The 19,875-nt window shown below is 26.7% G+C and overlaps 4 protein-coding genes and 1 pseudogene across 4 annotated transcripts; 4 read left to right on the top strand and 1 right to left on the bottom strand.

Annotated features, from left to right (window-relative positions):
• Nucleotides 1-1,504: 1,504 nt before the first annotated feature.
• On the bottom strand, nucleotides 1,505-13,517 carry LOC132934106 (dol-P-Glc:Glc(2)Man(9)GlcNAc(2)-PP-Dol alpha-1,2-glucosyltransferase). The gene is made up of 4 exons (XM_061000382.1): nucleotides 13,083-13,517; nucleotides 4,350-4,580; nucleotides 3,795-4,121; nucleotides 1,505-3,730 (listed from the first exon to the last, which is right to left on the bottom strand). The coding sequence occupies exons 1-4, from the start codon at nucleotides 13,320-13,322 to the stop codon at nucleotides 2,894-2,896; spliced, it is 1,635 nt and encodes a 544-aa protein (XP_060856365.1). The 5' UTR covers nucleotides 13,323-13,517; the 3' UTR covers nucleotides 1,505-2,893.
• Nucleotides 5,351-7,190, top strand: LOC132936353 (uncharacterized). Its single transcript, XM_061003069.1, has 6 exons — nucleotides 5,351-6,083; nucleotides 6,179-6,247; nucleotides 6,343-6,501; nucleotides 6,723-6,785; nucleotides 6,886-6,960; nucleotides 7,072-7,190. The coding sequence occupies exons 1-6, from the start codon at nucleotides 6,023-6,025 to the stop codon at nucleotides 7,188-7,190; spliced, it is 546 nt and encodes a 181-aa protein (XP_060859052.1). The 5' UTR covers nucleotides 5,351-6,022.
• LOC132936346 (uncharacterized) lies at nucleotides 7,329-9,033 on the top strand. Its single transcript, XM_061003060.1, has 2 exons — nucleotides 7,329-8,418; nucleotides 8,776-9,033. The coding sequence occupies exons 1-2, from the start codon at nucleotides 8,191-8,193 to the stop codon at nucleotides 9,031-9,033; spliced, it is 486 nt and encodes a 161-aa protein (XP_060859043.1). The 5' UTR covers nucleotides 7,329-8,190.
• On the top strand, nucleotides 8,990-11,745 carry LOC132935126 (uncharacterized). The gene is made up of 7 exons (XM_061001584.1): nucleotides 8,990-9,387; nucleotides 9,480-9,683; nucleotides 9,793-9,985; nucleotides 10,137-10,396; nucleotides 10,463-10,674; nucleotides 10,969-11,315; nucleotides 11,386-11,745. Exons 1-7 carry the CDS (start codon nucleotides 9,128-9,130, stop codon nucleotides 11,542-11,544), a joined length of 1,635 nt encoding a protein of 544 aa, XP_060857567.1. The 5' UTR covers nucleotides 8,990-9,127; the 3' UTR covers nucleotides 11,545-11,745.
• Nucleotides 13,518-13,587: 70 nt separating the features above from the next.
• Nucleotides 13,588-19,212, top strand: LOC132934107 (uncharacterized; annotated as a pseudogene).
• Nucleotides 19,213-19,875: the final 663 nt, after the last annotated feature.

The raw sequence follows: 19,875 nt of genomic DNA, 5'->3' as shown, positions 1-19,875 counted from the left end.
AATAATAATATTTAAACTAACAATATCTGATCTGTGCCAGTTGTATTTTATTTATTTTGTATCCTAATTGAATTAATAACTAACTAATTAATTAAAGAAAATTAGCCATTACTAATTAGCTCCGTAAATAACCTTGCTGTTAATATGGTTGTATCTTTAAATGAAAATAAAAAATTGCATACAATATAATATAATATTATACAGTACAACAGAAAGACCTGACAAATGGTACAACTTTTGTTCTAATCAATATATTAAAATGTTTTTTCTATATAATTTATTGACTCGTACGCTATATGTAAACCATAACTTTATTTATTTTATTTTTTAATTCTATAAATTTTAAATTTTAAATCTTATAAATTTTTTTTTGAAAATTTAAAATAGCTTTTTTGTAAATCTGGATTTTAGAAAAGTTTTAATAGTAAACCATTTATCTTTAATAGTTTATTTTTATAATTTTTTTAAATATCGGTGTTTTGAAGTAACTCATTAATTTGAAAAATAATTACTTTTTAAAAAAATATTTAGATTTTAACAAGTACCTATTTATCTATTCATTATATTTGTAAATTATAGATACTAATATAATGTAAAAATGTACTATTTCCCAATAATTAGTTCACTCACTAAACATTTTATTTATTTAAAATAGTGAAAAATTCTTTGAATGAGATATGTGTTTATCATGTTATAGGTCATTTACAGTAAGTTACATAACAAAAGAAAAACATTAATATATTCAGGTAATACAGTTAATACTCATTACATGGAATTTCAAGGGGAACAGAAAAAAGTTCAAGATATCGAGTTTTATATTAATGATATTTTAGTTAAATTGAAATTTCAAGAGGTTTTAAATTTAGTTTTAATTAACAGAAAAAATCAAGATAACAAAATACAACATAATAAGCATCTACTGTATATAAATCTAATAATGTTAAGTAATACACCCTTCATTAATAACTCTTATTTCTAGCCATTATTCAAATGAATGTATGTGCATGTGTTGTCTCCATGTGACTAGTGGATATAATTTTTTTTTCAGGACAATCAACTGTCAAATTTAAAGGTTAGAGTATAATTTACTTATTTTTTTCTATATTTCAATTTTAAAGGAACTTATAAATATTTATATAAACATTTTAATTACCTACTTTTTACATAATGAAGTTTTAAACCTCTCACTGCTATAATAATTATGCTCTGCAACCCGTCTGTGCTACATAAAATAAAATATTCATTAATTTTTTTAAATTTAAATTTTGATCTATAATATAATCAAATTATTTAAGTTTAAAATAATGCGAGCCTGTGTTTTTTAAAATTGAACGGTTACTAGCGAATAATAATATTATAAAATAAAGGAACGTAAATACTTATAGTTCATCTGGAGTAGTGAAAAGATTAACAGTGCCTTATTAAATCAATTTTAAAAGGTCCTAACTATGCTAATTTAAAATGGAAGAATACCAATAAAAATAACAAAGTTGTATCATTTTGAGTAAGTTTAATATTGAATGTATTTATAATAAAAATAATGACAATCTTATCGATATTTTAATACATAATAAATAGAACTAATAAAATATGGGTCAGTCTCGTTTGGTATTTGAATAAATTTATAATAAATACTATGTGCCAGTCTTGCTAAATATTTGAATACATTTTTATTACATTTAATACAAAATATAAATGTAATTTAAATAAATTTAAGAAAATAATTATTTTGTATAATTAATAGTACAATACAATTATATGGTCTTTATTCTTCTACAAATATAATAATTTCATTAAAAACACAATAGTAAGAAAATACGTATATATTTTAATTTAATCTAATTTAGATGGGGTTGTATTTTTTTGAATTTTAGTAACAAATGTCAATGTGATTATATTTAATTAACAATAATAAATAATATTAACATATAGACATCAAACATACAACCAATTTGGGAGAATTTTTCATTTTCTGAACATGAATTATTAACATGTATATCCACGACATTAACAAAAAATATTCATATGTTAAGTATTTTGATGTTTGGCAATTGTAATTATTGTATTAATAGTAATTTGTTTATTTGTCCCATGTTTGTGTTTATTTTTATAGTGATATAACATGAAATTTGTCCAAGAACCTAATTTTGTACTTTAATGTCAGGAAGGACAAGAAAACAAAACAAAACAAAACATAAGCTCAACTTTTCCCAACATAGATAGGTCAATCTAAAATGTTTTAAAAACAGAAATACAACAAAAACCAGACTCTGTGTGGACCAGTCACAATGCATCTCAAATATTAGACTTAATCTGAAGAACAATTATTTATTTATTTATTCTAAACAATTAGAAATTATTTTCTTTTTTATGCATTTTAAGTTCAGCATACATGATTTTAAAATTAAATATATGACACTTTCAATAGATAAAAAAATATTAAAAGTTAGATACATAGTAAAATGTAAACATTAGTAACAGAACAAAAAATGTAATATTTTATAAGTCAATATTGATAAAATACAGAATTGGGTTTTTATGGTTTGATTTTTCTACAATAAAATTGTGATCTATCATCAATTTCGCACTAGCAAAATCATATAATGGAATTCTTCATAGGAAAATTTATCGAAATTGTGAAAACAATTATTAGACTAATAAAATATTTAAGTATTCAATTGGTACTTATTTTGTCAACACTTCTATTTCTAATTTATAGTTATCAAAGAATCACATAATTTTGTTTAAACATAAACGTTCCTATTGTACAATTGCATTGTGTCTTATACCTTATAGTATAAAATTATCACATTTCTATAGCAAATAACAAAATTAACATAATATATATAATGTAGGATTTTCAATTAGATATAAACTTAAATTAACAAAAAAATCACCAAGTAAAGCGATCCAATCGACCTGTGTTGTCCATAGATGAAACAAAAGGACTATACAAAAATACCCTCATTATAACAAAATTAAAAACCTGGTATGCAATAAACTCAATGAACGCTGCTTTAAAAGTATGACTGTTTATAAATTGTTTATTACTGTGTAGTCTATACATAAGATATGGTACAACAAAATAACGAGGCTCCAACAGGAATTGAGCACAAAGAATAAGAGGTGTTACTATCCAATATGCCAATCTATAAGCAATTGAAGATTGCATCAATGTTCTATTTACTAACCATAGACCGCATGCATACAATGGTACTAGTAAATATCTCAAAAAGACTGGTTTACCAGGACTGAAAAACAATCGCCAAACATAAAATGTATAATGCCTGTTGTCAGCCAACAAGTACGGATGAGCAATAGTGTTAAAATACACCAACCCAGATATTATAATTAATAGAGTGACAACTAGTACTTTGGATGTGTTATTGTGAATTTCATGAAAGGCTTTAGCTAAATTGAAATGTATGCTAAAAGAATTAGAAGTTTGTCCTTTAAAATAGGCCTGAGATAACAACCATGGTAATGAAAATGCTAATACAAATACAACAAAGTAGCACAACTGCATTGGATGAAAACGAGGAATGTGTGCTTGTCGATCACCAACAACTATATCACCATTATTTAAAAAAACCACAAACAAAAAAAAAGATAAAATAACTATGACATTAGGGCAGGTGACACGTAGACATTTCTGAAAAAATTCTATTAACTTCTTGGACTTATGCTTGTTTTTAATTGAACAGCAATGGTAGAACTCAATAATTGTAGCCTGAAAAAAAAGATCACATTTAAAAATGATATTTTGTTGTAAATTACATTACTATAATACTTACTTGGATGTACGAAAATATAGAAACACTATTTTTTATAGTAGGAAAACATTGTTCGGCGCAGTGACACACATCTATAATGGTTGCGAAGACTAACCATGCGATGTTTGTCTGACGACAGAGGACAGAAAATCCACCAAATATAATTTTGACCAAAAAATTAGTCTCATTACTCAAATGACTGGAATACCATAAGAAAACAGATGCTGTAGCCCATGCGTCTGTATAATAAAGCATTGAATATGGCGCATAAATAACAGGGAATGTTGCTACACTGAGAGCCAAGAACACACAAGACCATTTTGCAATCTTTGTTTTCTTATTTTCATTCTGTAACAAACAATTAGAATATAAATAATATGCTATTTATCCTCACGTTTCAGACATAAGTGTATGTATTACAATAAGTTATGAACATTAATAAAACTTTCTCTGACACCTTTCATACCTTAGAAATTGAAAATTGAAATTGGTTAAATAATAAATCAAGTTAATCTAAGTTATTAGCAATATTTACATTATTACTGTATTTAAATTAATTAAAGTTTACAAACTAACCAGAAAAAGAAGTAGTTGACATCGGTAGAATGCATAATATAAGCATGCTGGAGCTCCCACCGCATTTACAGCCCGCAATGCAACCAAAGAACATGGATCATTGCCATGAAGGAGATCATGGTCCAATACACCAAATAGTGACAATATTTTGTCATAAATTTTCATAAAAGGTACTAACACAGTACTTGACAATAAATAAAGTCCAGGAAGTGTAGTTATTTTTGGATCCCACTGAAAATAAAAATATTAGTATTTATTTAAATATATTTTATAAATGATTACCAATGAAATAATACACTAAAACTGCTAAATTTATCTCTTAATAATGTTGGTTTGTCACAGTGTGTGAATGTTAACATTTATACAGTTATACAAGGGGTCATCAAATGGCGGCCCGTGGAAAATTTTTTATCAGAGATTGAAAAATTAATACTACTAATAACTGCAGGTAGTTTGATCAAATATTACGTTAACAATGAACAGTTATTTCAAATTCTTGATGAAACACATATAATATCTGTGGAACATGGAGGTAGAAACCGTATGGAATATGAACTTAGTGGATTTTAAAACTTGTGTTTTATAAATTAATTTAAATGAAAAATAAACTAATAGAATATTAATCAAGGTAGGTTATCTTTATTGTAAATCTAATCTACTAAGTAGATAATTGCGTATCTGTACAATATATTATGTGATTTAAGTTGACAAATTTAACATGAAAATTATTAATATGTTTTATCATGGGTAATTTCAATTAATGCACTACTAGCACCTGCAATGAGATTAATTTAAGTAGGTTATTTAAAAGATTGACAGTTTTTCAAATTTTAGCCATACTGAAAATATAATGGAAAACCAAGGTAGGTACCTACTATATTTACATCAACTTAATTATTATTATATTAGGTACATAAATGTTCTTACCTACTACAGACTGTTCCCATTTGTTTATTTTACATAATCACAATACAATGTGGTCCCAGGTAGAAAGGGCTTAAGTCAATTTTTAAAGTCATATTTAAAGCTTGATTTTCGCTAATTTTTTTGGTCTAATTGGCATAAGTCAATGACGATTGTTACTCAAATTACTGAAGAAATAAATAGGGCGTATGTGGAGTTTTTCCACTTTAAGTTTGGTAGAAAGGGCATAGCATAACTTATGCCTTTTGTAACACTTTATTGTACCGGTATAAAAGACTTAATATGACTTATGCCTTTTGTATCAATTTATTGTACAGGTATAAAAGGCTTATTATGACTTACGCCTTTTGTAGCATAATTATCATATGTCTATAAATAGCATAAATCAAGAATAAAATGTTTAGTACAAAATCATTATTAGTGATATCAACAATTCTCATAATAATTATAATAATAACAAAACCGATAATTACTATTATCACTAATTGTACAAAAATAGTATAGATAATATTATCATATTATTGTCTGTTTTTAAATAACTTAATAATATTATGTTTTGAAAATGTTCATATTATTTACCAGTAACCACGGTATTGTTGTATAACTTATGTAAAAATGCTGGTGTTTATCAAACTTTTCGCTCCAATTTAGTTTATTAATTATTATAGTTTCCTTTGTAAACAGTATAAGTACTTGCCTTGTTTTAATTTTTTAATTTACACTTAATTGTTTTTTGTAAAAAAACAATTATGAAAAGAAGAACTATTCAAATGGTCGAAATGACCAGTTCATCAAAGCGTTCTTCACCAGGTAAATATTCCAATTAATGATAATAATAATAATATATTATTAAAATAAGTAATAAAAAATATTATATTTACTTCAATATTCTATTTAATTAACAGCCACAAAATATTATAATGAATCAAGTAATTTTAACAAGAAAAAAAAACAAACATCATCAGATGATTCAGGTAAAGTACCTATCTATAACTAATTCAGAAATACACATTTTAACTGTGGGTAACAAATTAAGTGAAATTATTTTAATTAATATTATGACCAACAGACATGTCAGATTATGTAGATGATTCAGATCTTGATAAAGACTATAAACCTGAATCAAGGGATTGTGATGCATCAGATTTATCTGGTCATGAAGATGATATTGAAAAATTGATGCAACACTCTTTTATAAAAAACATCATAAATGATAATTCTCCCACAGGTGATTAATTTATTTTTATTTTAACATTTTAAAAAGTTACTTATATTGTAACTTAATACTGAATTGCATTACTGTAATAATTACTATTGTATAGTAATTATTGAATGATAATAGTCGCTGTAATACTATTTATTAATATTAAATACACAAAATACTATTAAACTAATAAAATCATTGAGGTACCTATCTAATTATATTATATTATATTTTAATATTACTAGTTCTTCAACAAGATGACATTGAAGATCCATCTGGAGGAAATCTAACAGCCTTAACTACTTTAGGTAAGAATGGTAATAGGTACAATTATACTATGAACACCATAATGCACATGAACAGAAATTCAGTGTGTACTATTTTATAATAATCATTATTAATTATTAGATTTTGAAGAAAGTACAAACGATGAAATTCATGACCTTCTGGAAAATAATATTATACCACTGAAAAATATCACAGGTGATTAAATTATTATAATATTAAATCCACAAAATAATATTAAACTAATAAAATTAATATCAAATCATTGGGGTACCTATCTAATTTTATATTATATTTTAATATTATTAGTTGTTCAGCAAGATGGCATTGAAGCTCCATCTGGAGGAACTCTAACAGCCTTAACTACTTTAGGTAAGAATGGTAATAGGTACAATTATACTATGAATACCATAATGCCAGTGTTGTAAAGTATTTGAGTAAAAGTATTCAAATACTTTTTTCCGTATTGAATACTTTTTAAAATACTTTTATTTTTGAAGTATTCGAACGGTATTTTAAATACATTTTTTCACTATTGAATACTATTTTATTGAATACTTTTTTTATTTCTTCAGTTTTTTATTCATTGACAAATAATAATAATGTCATTATAATATAATATATATTTATCATTTATGAACAATTCTATATCGGTTTTAGTTTTCGTCTATTAATAGCTGAACTAAATATTAGTTACTCCGAAAAACCGTCTGTTTATCGTCGACACTCGACGAGGATCGCAACGGTACGTTTTCGGTACCTACCAATATAATATTATATTATTATCGCGAAATATAATACGAACATTAGTCATTAGGTATGTCGTACACGTACGGTGTGTGCGGAGACAACATAATATTATGTTATGCAGGTACGACGTAGGTACTTTTAATTATAAGCTATAAATATAATATTATATAACATATACATTGATATTGATTCTGCTATACAAAAATATTATTACTTATTAGTACTATACCTAATTACTGAGTAAATGGTTGTCAATTTATTATATTTATCGTTTATCGTCGACTGTACGGAATATCCGAATATAACTATTGCCTATTGGCTATTAATATAGCACCATATTAATATGGGGAACATGGTACTATCACTATTATCTTATTTTCATAATTTTATTAGAAAATAATATTATTATTGTGTCTACGAACTACGAATAACAAATTTCCAATTGGTCATTAGCGCACAATCAGTTATACACTTTTACAATATTGGCAATATTGCATGTGGAACCCGACGCTGTTTTACACTAGGTATTGTAATATTTATTACTTGGGTTCTTATTAATTGTATTGTGTTCTCTGTTGTCTGCATGACGTTCCTACAGATTATTAACAATTTTATTGCATTAACCGTATACGGTATACTCTTGTTTTCATTATTAAAAATTTTTTAAATTGTTATACAATGAGTGATTGTGATTCTCCAACCCAAGTAGATCAAGTTGATCAGGTTGCAGATTCAGAAGAACCTATTTTACCTTGGCCAAATTATCAAAAATATTTTAAAGTTTTAAGAGTTATTGAGGATAATTTTTTTTATAAGAAGCTGGAAGTGAAGTGCTTAAGTTGTGTCGGTACGAAGTGTTACAAGGTGGATTCACGTTCAAACTCAAATATAAGAAAACATTTAAGCGTAAGTACAATGTTAATTTCATACCTGCCTATGACAGTTGACCTATCAAAAGTCTTGTGTGTTAAATTAATTTTAAATACCACACAAATACATAATATAATACAAAAGTACATAAAAAACAGTGGCACATGGCTTTTTAAAAGTTAAATTTCAACTGCTTAAGATGTATCATAGATCTCATTATTCTATATTATGTATTCTCCTGGGCACCACACGAGTCATCTCAGTGTATATGAAATAAAATAAAATAAATAACCCAACCCTATCCCTCAAAAATAAATTCTAGTTGCGCCACTGATCAAAAAATGTAAATTATTTATCAAAACTTAAAAGGTTATATTATTTAATTTTATTCAGAAACAACATCCAACTATATTAAAGAAAATAGATCACATTGATAATGCTGCGAATAAAAACACTACAAAGAGATGCAATGATGGATCATTGAAGCATAACGCTGGTAGTTCTTTACAACAATCGGATAAAAATAACCAATTAAAACAACCAGTTTTAGAAGATTTTTTGAACAACAAAAAATTAACTAGTCAAAGTAAGAATGTGTATTGTTTATTTTTATTTTTTGTCTTATTAAATAGTTTTAAGTTACAGCATTAACAAAAGTAGTTGATATCTACATGACTACATGATTTACAATGTGCATGATATAGATATTGAGATATTTAAATATTGTGAATTAGGTATGTAACTAATGATTTTGATTGCAGGTACTTTAGATGAACTATTGCAAAAATTTATTGTAAGTGCTAATGTACCCTTCAGAATAATAGAAAATCCTGTTTTGAAAGAAATAATTCGTAGAGGTTTCCCAAACAAAAAAATTATGTCTCGACCTACACTAATGAAAACAATTGAAAATGATTTTCAAGAATTATCATTAAAAATGAAATTTGAGATGTCCAAATGTGCCCATATTGCTACGACTGCGGACGGCTGGTCGATTTTTAAAAAGTAATTTTTATTATTTAGTATAATAATTATTATACAATCATGTTCATTGTACATAGCTAGATACCAATTAGTTTAATATTATATTTTGTTAGATCATACATTGGGATAACAGTCACGTGGATTAATGAGGATTTATCGAGAAGTACTCGTCTTTTAGCATTGAGACGACTAGAAGGTTCACACACATATGATATTTTAGCCAAAGCTATGGATGCAGTTTATACCGAGTTCGAAATTTCAGATAAATTATCCTACTGTACTACGGACAATGGCTCAAATTTTGTAAAATGTTTCAAGTAAGTTTTCATTATGAATTTGTATTGATTGCTCATTAAATTTGTTTGTAATAAATTCCATTTAGTTAACCATCTAATTAACCCTGTTTTAAACCCTATAATTTTTTAGAACATTTGGTCATATATTTGATGATGAAAATACTGATACATTGCTAGTGAACGATGCGTTTGATGATGATTTAGAAGAAATTGATGCAATCGACTTGAACATTCTAAATGATAAAGATGACCATGATTTGCAATATGTATTACCAAAACACCATCGATGTTGTGCACACACAATAAATTTAATAGCAACAATGGTATTTAAACATTTATTTAGATAACCTAATATAGTTAAATTATAAAATATAAAATTTGGTACCCTTATTTAATTTTGCCAAATAAAATACAAAATAATTTTATAAATAATGCAAAATAAAATTATTTATTTGTTTAACTTGTTTTTTTTAGGACTCTAAAAAAGCTTTGTCTAATCCTGCATACAAAAAACAGTCAAGAAGCACTTTCGCTAAGTCTACCGCTTTATGGAACAAACAAGGTCGCTTAACTAAGTCAGCTGATTTAGTTAAACAAAATCTTGGCGTTTATTTAATTACACCAAACGAGACTCGTTGGAATTCACTGTATGACGCAGTGGTGTTGCTTAATAAATTAATTAGAAATAATGAGACTAAGTTTAGAATAATAATGGACGAATTGTCTATTGGCAGGTAAATTTTAAATCTTAAAAATATACTAATTATTTTATCTATATTTTTTATAAATAATATTTTCAGATTTAATAGAAGCAATATTGATTTCATGTGTCAATATCAAAAAATTATGGGGCCAATTTCAATAAGCTTGGATTTACTCCAGGGTGATACTAACATGTATTTTGGTCATCTCCTACCTACAATTGAAGAATTAATTTATAAATATGAATTAATGACAAATGATGTAACAGTTTCTAATTATATGAAACCTTTGGTGAATGCCATACTTAATGGTATGTAATAATTAATATTTTTTAAATACATTAATCTTATTTAGCCAAGTACTTGCACATTTAATTTCTTTTCATTTTAGCTGTTTTTGGTTTATTTTATTGGTAAATACTATTTAATATATAGTAAATATTTAGTATCTCTTAGTTCTTACAGTCTTACTGATGTATGATGTAAAATGTTAATTAACTGATCTATTCTTTATATTTATATTTCTGCGTAGTACCTACATTAATATACTCTTGAGTCTTGAGCTAAAATAAACAAACTTCATTAATAATAATTTTTGTTTTTAGGTATAAAAACAAGATTTGCCGATTATTTGATAGACAAATTTTTAATTGTTGCTGCAGTCTGTCACCCACTATTTAAAACAGCATGGATTAAAAATGATACAAAAAAACAATTATCCTCAGAATATTTCAAAAATGCATGTTATGAGTTAGACGAGTTACATACCAATGATAATGACAATGATGATGTAGAAGATAACCAAATGACTGATAATTTATCTAGCTTTTTTACATGGTCACAAAATTCCCGAGAAGAAAAATCAACAGTTAGTGATGAAATCGATAGATTTTTGGGCACATCTCCAACAAAGACATTAGAATGTTTGCATAATTTACCCACTATCAAAAGAGTAAGATTAGTTGAAAACTTCTTATACTATTAGTAATAATATTACAAAAACATTTGTACTTTGTTTTCAGGTATTTGTGAAGTACAACACTCCACTACCTAGCAGTGCGTCAGTAGAGAGAGTGTTTAGTGTTGGTGGTGCAACAATAACAAAAAAAAGAACAAACATGACTGATAAGCATTTTGAAGAAATAATGTTTTTAAAATGCAACACTCAATTGTTCGATTAATATAATACCTATATTATGAATGATTCAGAATTAAATTGATTTTTTTGTTTTGTATTTGAAAATTATTTCAAATACTTCTAAAAAGTATTTGAGTAATACTCAAATACTATACAATAGATAGTATTTGGGTGGTATTTTAAATACTTTATTTTATAAGTATTTGAGTAATTACTCAAATACTTTTTAAAAGTATTTTTTACAACACTGCATAATGCACATGAACAGAAATTCAGTGTGTACTATTTTATAATAATCATTATTAATTATTAGATTTTGAAGAAAGTAGATAGAAATGAAGATGAACAATTTAAAATATTAAATTTAAGAAGAAGGGGAACAAGAAATGTAGAATTTGCATTAGAACAAGCATACAATGAACCATTACCTATTTCAAAAGAAAAGAAAAAAGACTTAATGGATCTCCTTCCTTTAATTCCTGATATCTACCATGATTTTTATAGAAATATAAAAAGCAATGATTGTGAAGACCCATCCTATGATCCAGATCTCAGCGAATCTGATTAAATCTAATCATTTTATGTTAAATAAAACTAAAAGGAAAACTATTTATTTTATTAATTCTTATATTAAAAAAGTTAAAATCTTTTTTTTATTATTATGTTTTAAGACTCATTTGTTATAAACTTAAATTCTTTTATCAAAATATTATATAATGTACTATTGATTAAAAATATATTCTTAAGTATTAATTTGTTTTTAAACACCTACTAGATATTATTATAATGAGTTTCTTTTTATTAAAGGTAAAATATCTAAGTTTTGATCAAAATCACATAAGTCATAATTTATTTGATCCAAAAGGCTTATGTTGTAAAAAAAAAGACTTAAGTCAGAAAGAGTGAAATCCAAAAGGCTTAACTACAGTTAAGTCTATGAATAATTATAAATTCAAGAATTTTAAGTCATAAATGTACATAGAATTTAATTAAAATACATAAATGATTTCTATAATATTCATGGTTGTAATTCTAAAACATGTAGGAATTTCCAAACTTTCAAACAGCTGTTCTGAAAAGTTGATTAAATTGACTTAAGCCCTTTCTACCTGGGACCAAAGTTTAAGTTGACAAATTTAACATGAAAATTATTAATATGTTTTATCATGGGTAATTTCAATTAATGCACTACTAGCACCTGCAATGAGATTAATTTAAGTAGGTTATTCAAAAGATTGACAGTTTTTCAAATTTTAGCCATACTGAAAATATAATGGAAAACCAAGGTAGGTACCTACTATATTTACATCAACTTAATTATTATTATATTAGGTACATAAATGTTCTTACCTACTACAGACTGTTCCCATTTGTTTATTTTACATAATCACAATACATATGTTTAAGAGACAATAATAATTAATAGGTATGAGTACTAAGATGGCATCTAAATTAGTAGTCTTATTAAATAGTCCGATCCTACATAATTCTACAGTCCAAGACAAAACACAGGAAGTGTCATAACTAAAATATACAATCTAATATTTGTACCTTAAGGCATAAGAAAAAAAATCTACTCACTTTATGAAACGCTGCTTGACAATAGTGTCGTGCTTGTGGCACATGAAATTCTTCGTCTATATAATACTCATTGGGGCCGAACAATGGTTGCACAACGTACCGTAACAAATACCAGGTGACGGTAGACAGAACGACGGCGGGTAGGATCGAGGCATTCAATCCACAGATCGTTTCGGAGTACTGTGCAAGTGGTTTCTGTCCACCACGCCGAGCCTCCTTTGTCGCTACCGGAGCGGCCATCAGATTTATGCACAGATCCTACAAACTGAATAATATACAATCATCGATCATAATAGACAGCCCACATACGTAGGGACCAATGGTTAATCGCGTTGTCATGAGAGGGCTCTCAACATTATAAGAATATTAAATATTATGTAACATAAGTTATTTTATTATAAAGATGCGAAAATACAATTTCAAATGTCGGACATGTCGCGACCAACGTGACAATGAATGATAAACAACGTTATCAAGGTTGATAACGCGCTGATAATACTTTGATCAGTGTCAAGGACGGGGCTACGAGCATCTCACGCCAGCCAAGATGCCAAAATGACATGCTGGCGTGAGGCGCTCGTCGGGGCTCACGGAGTCATCCGTCCACGAAATTATGATTGGATTATTGCCGCCATAACAGAGAAATCCCACTATGAGCGCCACATACCTATGGGTACAACAATATCGCAACAACTTACTGAACAACTGAATAACCGATAACGACAATACGAAACATCCGAACATTCAAATTGAAATTGTATGAACATTTAGTTTATTTTTTTATTTTTTTATTTTTTTATTATAATATTAAATTAACTAAACATGACGGGACATAGATGCATCATACCAGGATGTAAATCTGGTTATGATTCCTGTGTAGATAAACACCATTTTTTCACTGTTCCAAGATATCCAGCTGGACTCAAACAGTGGAAAAAAGCTATACCAAGGAAGGATTCTGAAATTAAAACAAGGCAAGCGGTCTGTGAATTACATTTTCATGAAGAAGATATAATAAGGACAAAAGTGATGACAGACCTAAATGGAAAAATTGTCGTAGAGGTATTGTACCACTGACTAGTCTGACTCCCTATATAATAACATTTAGAAACTTTTTATTTTAGTATTAGGTAGTTTAATTATATTTCATTATGAGATGGTTCCCATAATGTGCATGACTTGTCAAACTAGATTCTTTACTAGTAATGCAAATAGTTATTTTAAAATCAACTTTTTGTATGTAATATTAATTATAATTTATTTGAATTAATTTATTATTGGTTTGTCCCCAACAGGCACCATATAAAATTCCTCGACTAAAAGAAAAAGCAGTGCCATCTATTTTCCAAAAAACTATCCAAAATATCTATCAAGGCCATTAAGACATAGAAGACCACATGTATCAAGCCTAATTCCTGATAATAATCTTATTAATCAAGAAAACATAGTTACTGTTCAAAATAATACCAAACTATTATCATTTTCTATGATTCAAAAAAATGTGAACAGTGTGGTTATTCCTAGTGATGGGAACGATCGAGTGATTTCGATAATCGAGAAGTGAGTAATCGAGAAGTTATAACAATCGAGAGATTCACTCGAAAAAACCTCTCGGTCAATTAAGTAGTTTATTAATTTAGTTTTATTACACTCAATAGTCAATACACTCGGTTACTCTGTACTCAAAAAAATCATTAGGTAGCTTTTTTTCGCTCGCTCACTTATCTCATTAATAAAGCAAACCAAACTTACCAAACATTGTATACTACTTATTTATTTTTATTTTTTATTATCATATTAGTATAGTACTATAGTCATATTTCCTGGACATATTTAAAGTTTATTATTAGCAATAACTCTTCAGCTTTAACATGATTACTTAATTAATTATTATGATACAACTTAATATTTTATATAATAATGAAATCTAAAAAAAAAATTAAAATACGTTTAAATTTGAATTTAAAAAAATTATAATATCCAAATTTTTCGGTGGAAGTCTATTTTGGCGGTCATTTGTGATTTGTCCAGTTTTAGAAAAGACACGTTCTGACTGTACCGAAGTTGCTGGAATAGATAAATATTTTAAACTTAACTTGTACATTTCTGGAAACGTTTGTTTATATTGTTGCCAATATTCCAATGGATTTTTGTTCTTTCCAAGTGCGGAATGTCTAAGTACTGGCATAACATCAGTGTGATCATCACACTTTGAGTGATTGTAGTTTATACTTGTAATACTTTTGAGTCAAATTGTTGCCATAGTGAATTTGATTGCTCTTGTTCATGAGCATTAATATCAGCACTTGCAGTTGTAGTATTTAAATTATCTGGTTCGGAAGTTATGGCACATAGTTCATCACATATCCATTTTTGAACGTTGCTCGCATTTTCAGTCAGACCAAAAACAGTTTTTTTAAATCTAGGATCAATAAATGTAGATTTGGCAATTATTTTATTGCCTTCCAAAGACCCTAAACGTCTGGAAACTGCATTTTATAGTGTTGTTTTTAATATTTGACCTGTGGCAGTCTTTGGCGTTCTCTTTCCAATAGTATACTGCAGGCCTCGTACAAGTGGTATTACCATAGATAAAGTTGGATAAGTTTGTCCAGATAGTTCAGTGGTCATGCTCTCAAATGGTTTCAATAGTGGTATGAAATCTTCAATTAATTCCCTTTCTATAGCAGTTAAGCCGTTTGGAGCACGTGGAAGTGATGTTAATGCAGCAGATAAAGGGGCTTTAATCTCGAGGCGTCTTTTCATCATAATTAAACTCGAGTTTCATCTTGTAGATACGTCTTGTTTGACTTTTAGTTGTGGTAAGCCCATTTGGATTTGGTAATTTTTTAATTTTTCATTAGCAAAAGTACTATTTTTAAAGTGCCCTACTATTATTTTACATGATTTTATCACTTGACTCAGCTCTGTATTGTTTATGATCGCATCATTAACACTTAAATTTAATGTGTGTGCTACGCAAGGATGGTGGTACTTTTGAAGATAAGTGTTGATTGCGTTTTTAATATTTGTGCCGTTATCAGACACTATAGTTACAATTTTATTATTTATTTCCTACTCATTAAATATCTTCGAAAGCACAGCCGCAATATTCTCCCCGGTATGTGCTCCATGTACTTCTCTAGTGGCCAAAACTGGCGAGTATAATTTGTCGTCGAATATAAAATGACATGTTACAGTAATATAGCCTTTATTAGAATCTGAAGTCCACATATCGGTTGTAATTGACACATAATCAATGGTTACAAGCATACGTTTTAATTTAGTGACTATTGTATTATACTCGTCCGGTAATAATTTTGTTGTAAGCAATTTCCTACTCGGGGGAGAATATAAAGGTTGCAACATTTTGGAGTATTCTAAAAAACCGATATTTTCTACCATAGACAGAGGTTGATAGTCAGCAATAATCATTTTTATTAAAGCCTTGTCAATAGATTTATTTTCTGTGTCACTGAGTTGGTTTTTTTTTTCGTTGAACCAAATAATTTAAGTTGTCATTGACGCTTAGCAGGGGGAATACAATTTTGTTCTGAAGTTAGAGATGATGTTGGAAAAATAATTGATGCAGATGTACTTGCTAAAGTTTGGACATTTTGCACTTCGGAGTCGGGATCATCTTCATTAATAAGTGTAACATTTAGTGCAGTTGGGTGTTTTCGTTTTAAATGGTCTTGGGAAGGTATAACAAATTAAAATTAAAAATAGATCGTTGATAGTTATACTATAAATTATAATATTATATATTTGCTCTAAGCTTTGAAAAATAGTGTTTAAACAATTATATTGTTATTAATTTTATTTAAAATTAATTTTCATTATTTTGTAAAATAATATTTAATTTTTAATTTTTATCTATAGAAATACATCGAACAATATTTTTTAAAAAATGATGTTTTATAATGACTTGAAATTATCTAAGATAATATTTTTGAAATATTTTTACTTTAAAAAAATAAGTGCGTGCCTTATATTGATCACCTTGTATGTATTTGCTTAAATAAATGTTCTGTGTTTTAAAATAAATTGTAAGAACTTACTATTGAAATGAATACTTAATAATGTACTTCTTTTATATCATAAAAATTACTATTTTTTAAAACACCATTATTTAATTTCTAATTATTTAGGTATATGTATTATTTTATTGATTTAATATAGGTGCTAAAAATAAAACTGGTAGCTCTTGTAACAATATACAATACATATTAGCTAATAGTTAAAGTATAGAACTATTTTTCAAAACTCGGAAGATTAATTTAAGTTTACCTTTTAATAATAATTCACCATAGTAATTGAAACTTTTTTGCATATCTAGCAAATAACAGTTTTATTTGTATCTGTATTTTTTTTTTAAATGTTCCCACACTACAGATTGCTGCCTATTACCTGGTCGCATTTTTAAAAAATACTAGTAGGCAAGAAAATGTTTATGTGTACGAAAGTGTAAAAACCTGCAGTGAAAATGTGGAGAATACAGACTATAGAATAATAATATTTAAAATTACAAATCCAAGAAATCATATTTAAACAATTTATTTTATTACTTACCTATTAAAATATAATATGTGATATTAGGTATGCAATGCAATAAAAATGTTAGTATACCTATATTGTATGTAATCACTAATTATACTCTTTCAATTTAAAGTTGAAAAATCAAAATTATATTATAATGTAACAAAAACTGGCACGTGCATATCAGACCACATCAGGGATAGAAATAAGAAACTAAAATAATTTTAAAATCTACTTTTATTATTATTCTGGTTTTCTTATTGTGTATGTATTATTATTATTTGTATGTTTAAATATGTGTACCAATAAAATATTAAATGTAAACTATAAATAATTATATCGAAATAGATATGAATAATAAATATTAAATACTAAAATATAGTATAGAATAGTTCTTATTTTAGATAATCCTGCAGTATTATTAAAACCCGATCAAAAATATTAAATAATAGTGTTTTGTTTTGAGAGAATCAAATACCAAAATGAATAAACTCAAAATTGAAATAGCTTATATATATCTATTTAATAAAATGTTTATATTATTATAAAATATAAATATTTCAAGAGATCGAGAGAATCACTCGCCGAGTAATTTTAATCACTCGATTATTTCAGCTGATTTGAATACCGAGAGAAATAATCGAGTAATTCAAACAATCGAGTATTTCAATTATTTTCTCTCGATTGTTCCCATCACTAGTTTTTTCTAAAGGCTGGAGTAGACATGTTATTGAAGAAAAACTCATAATGTTTTCTTATTACTCTATTAAAATAGAACAACAGCGAACTGAGATACCTACTCCATTTATATTTAAAAGAGTTTGTGTAGGTATTAACTTAAATATTAAATGTTATATTATGGATTTAGAAATTAACGCACTTAAATTTGGTCTGGAAAAAATATGTAGTATTGAAGAACTAAAAGAGCTATTAAAAACATTTGACAGTTCAAATATTTGCAAGGGATTTAAAGATGATGATATTCAGAGTCAAAAAACCATCATTGACTTGGCTGGTACACGAAGACACTTCATGTGTCAATATATTGTGGAAGGTTCTAAAAAATGTTTATATTGCACACGTGCTGAACAAAGTCTTAAACGCCAAAAACTAAGATTGAAAATAAATAATACTACCCCAAATAGAATTGAACCTAATGCCGAGAATGCGGCAGTTTTCTCAAAAATGTAATGCTGAAACCAAAAAAGAAAATATGATCAAAAGGTTTCAAAGTTTACATTAAGTTAGGCATTATTTAACCTTGTACATACTTCGTATTTTTTTTTTTTTTAAGATGAAATATACAATAAATTATGTTTTATATTAATTTATATGTTCCTATTGTTATATTTTTATTTCACTACATAATGTTATAATGTTATAATGTTATAATATGTTATATTTATTTATATGAATCATTATATTTTCACACAAATTAAGATATACTCTAGCGATGTTGCAATATAAGTAAGTGTAGTTAACAACATTTTCAAATGAAACAATTACTAATAAGAACAGTATTTTCTAATTTAATTTCGCAATTTTCTGGTACTTATAATTTTGAATAAAAAAAATAAATTAATACAATAGTTTGTGTTTTGTACATATTTTTTCTATTATATACCTACTTGTTTTATTTTCTGGTTTATTAATACCTACCTTTATTTTATAATACCACCTACATTAATAAAATAGTTAATTTTATCCTGGTCTGGATAAATTTTTTTAAATATTAATAATTACATATACATCTAATTATTGGGTACAACATATTTTGCTACATATTAAATAAATAGACTTCTGTTTTATTTTTAAGAATGAATTAATATCATGTAGTTTTAACAAGTATGCATCAGGTACAATATATAATTGCAATATGTTATATTATAATTTCTATTTAACCTACCTATAATGAAAATTTGTAATAAATATTATTAATCATTATTACTTAACCTTAACAAAATAATTGCATCAGACTATTATAAAATATATCCAATATTATGATTTATGAAAGTATAACAATTTATTATTTATTAATTATAATAATTACTCCTATATTATTTGAATATGTGAAAAAATATTATTTTATATAACTAATATACTGTACTTAATGTTATTAATTATATCATGCAGAACAACTCCAAGTTATCAAATTTAGAAGCATTACTTGTTGGTCTATGCTTCTACATTGGCGGCAGTAGGGCGCATGCACAGTAGCGAACCTAGCGGATTATTATTGAAATGTCGACAAAAA

This window comes from Metopolophium dirhodum, chromosome 1 (assembly GCF_019925205.1).
Source record: "Metopolophium dirhodum isolate CAU chromosome 1, ASM1992520v1, whole genome shotgun sequence".
NCBI lineage: Eukaryota > Metazoa > Arthropoda > Insecta > Hemiptera > Aphididae > Metopolophium > Metopolophium dirhodum.
Note: the sequence above shows the minus strand (reverse complement) of the source record. Positions and strands in the feature narration are given on the sequence as shown.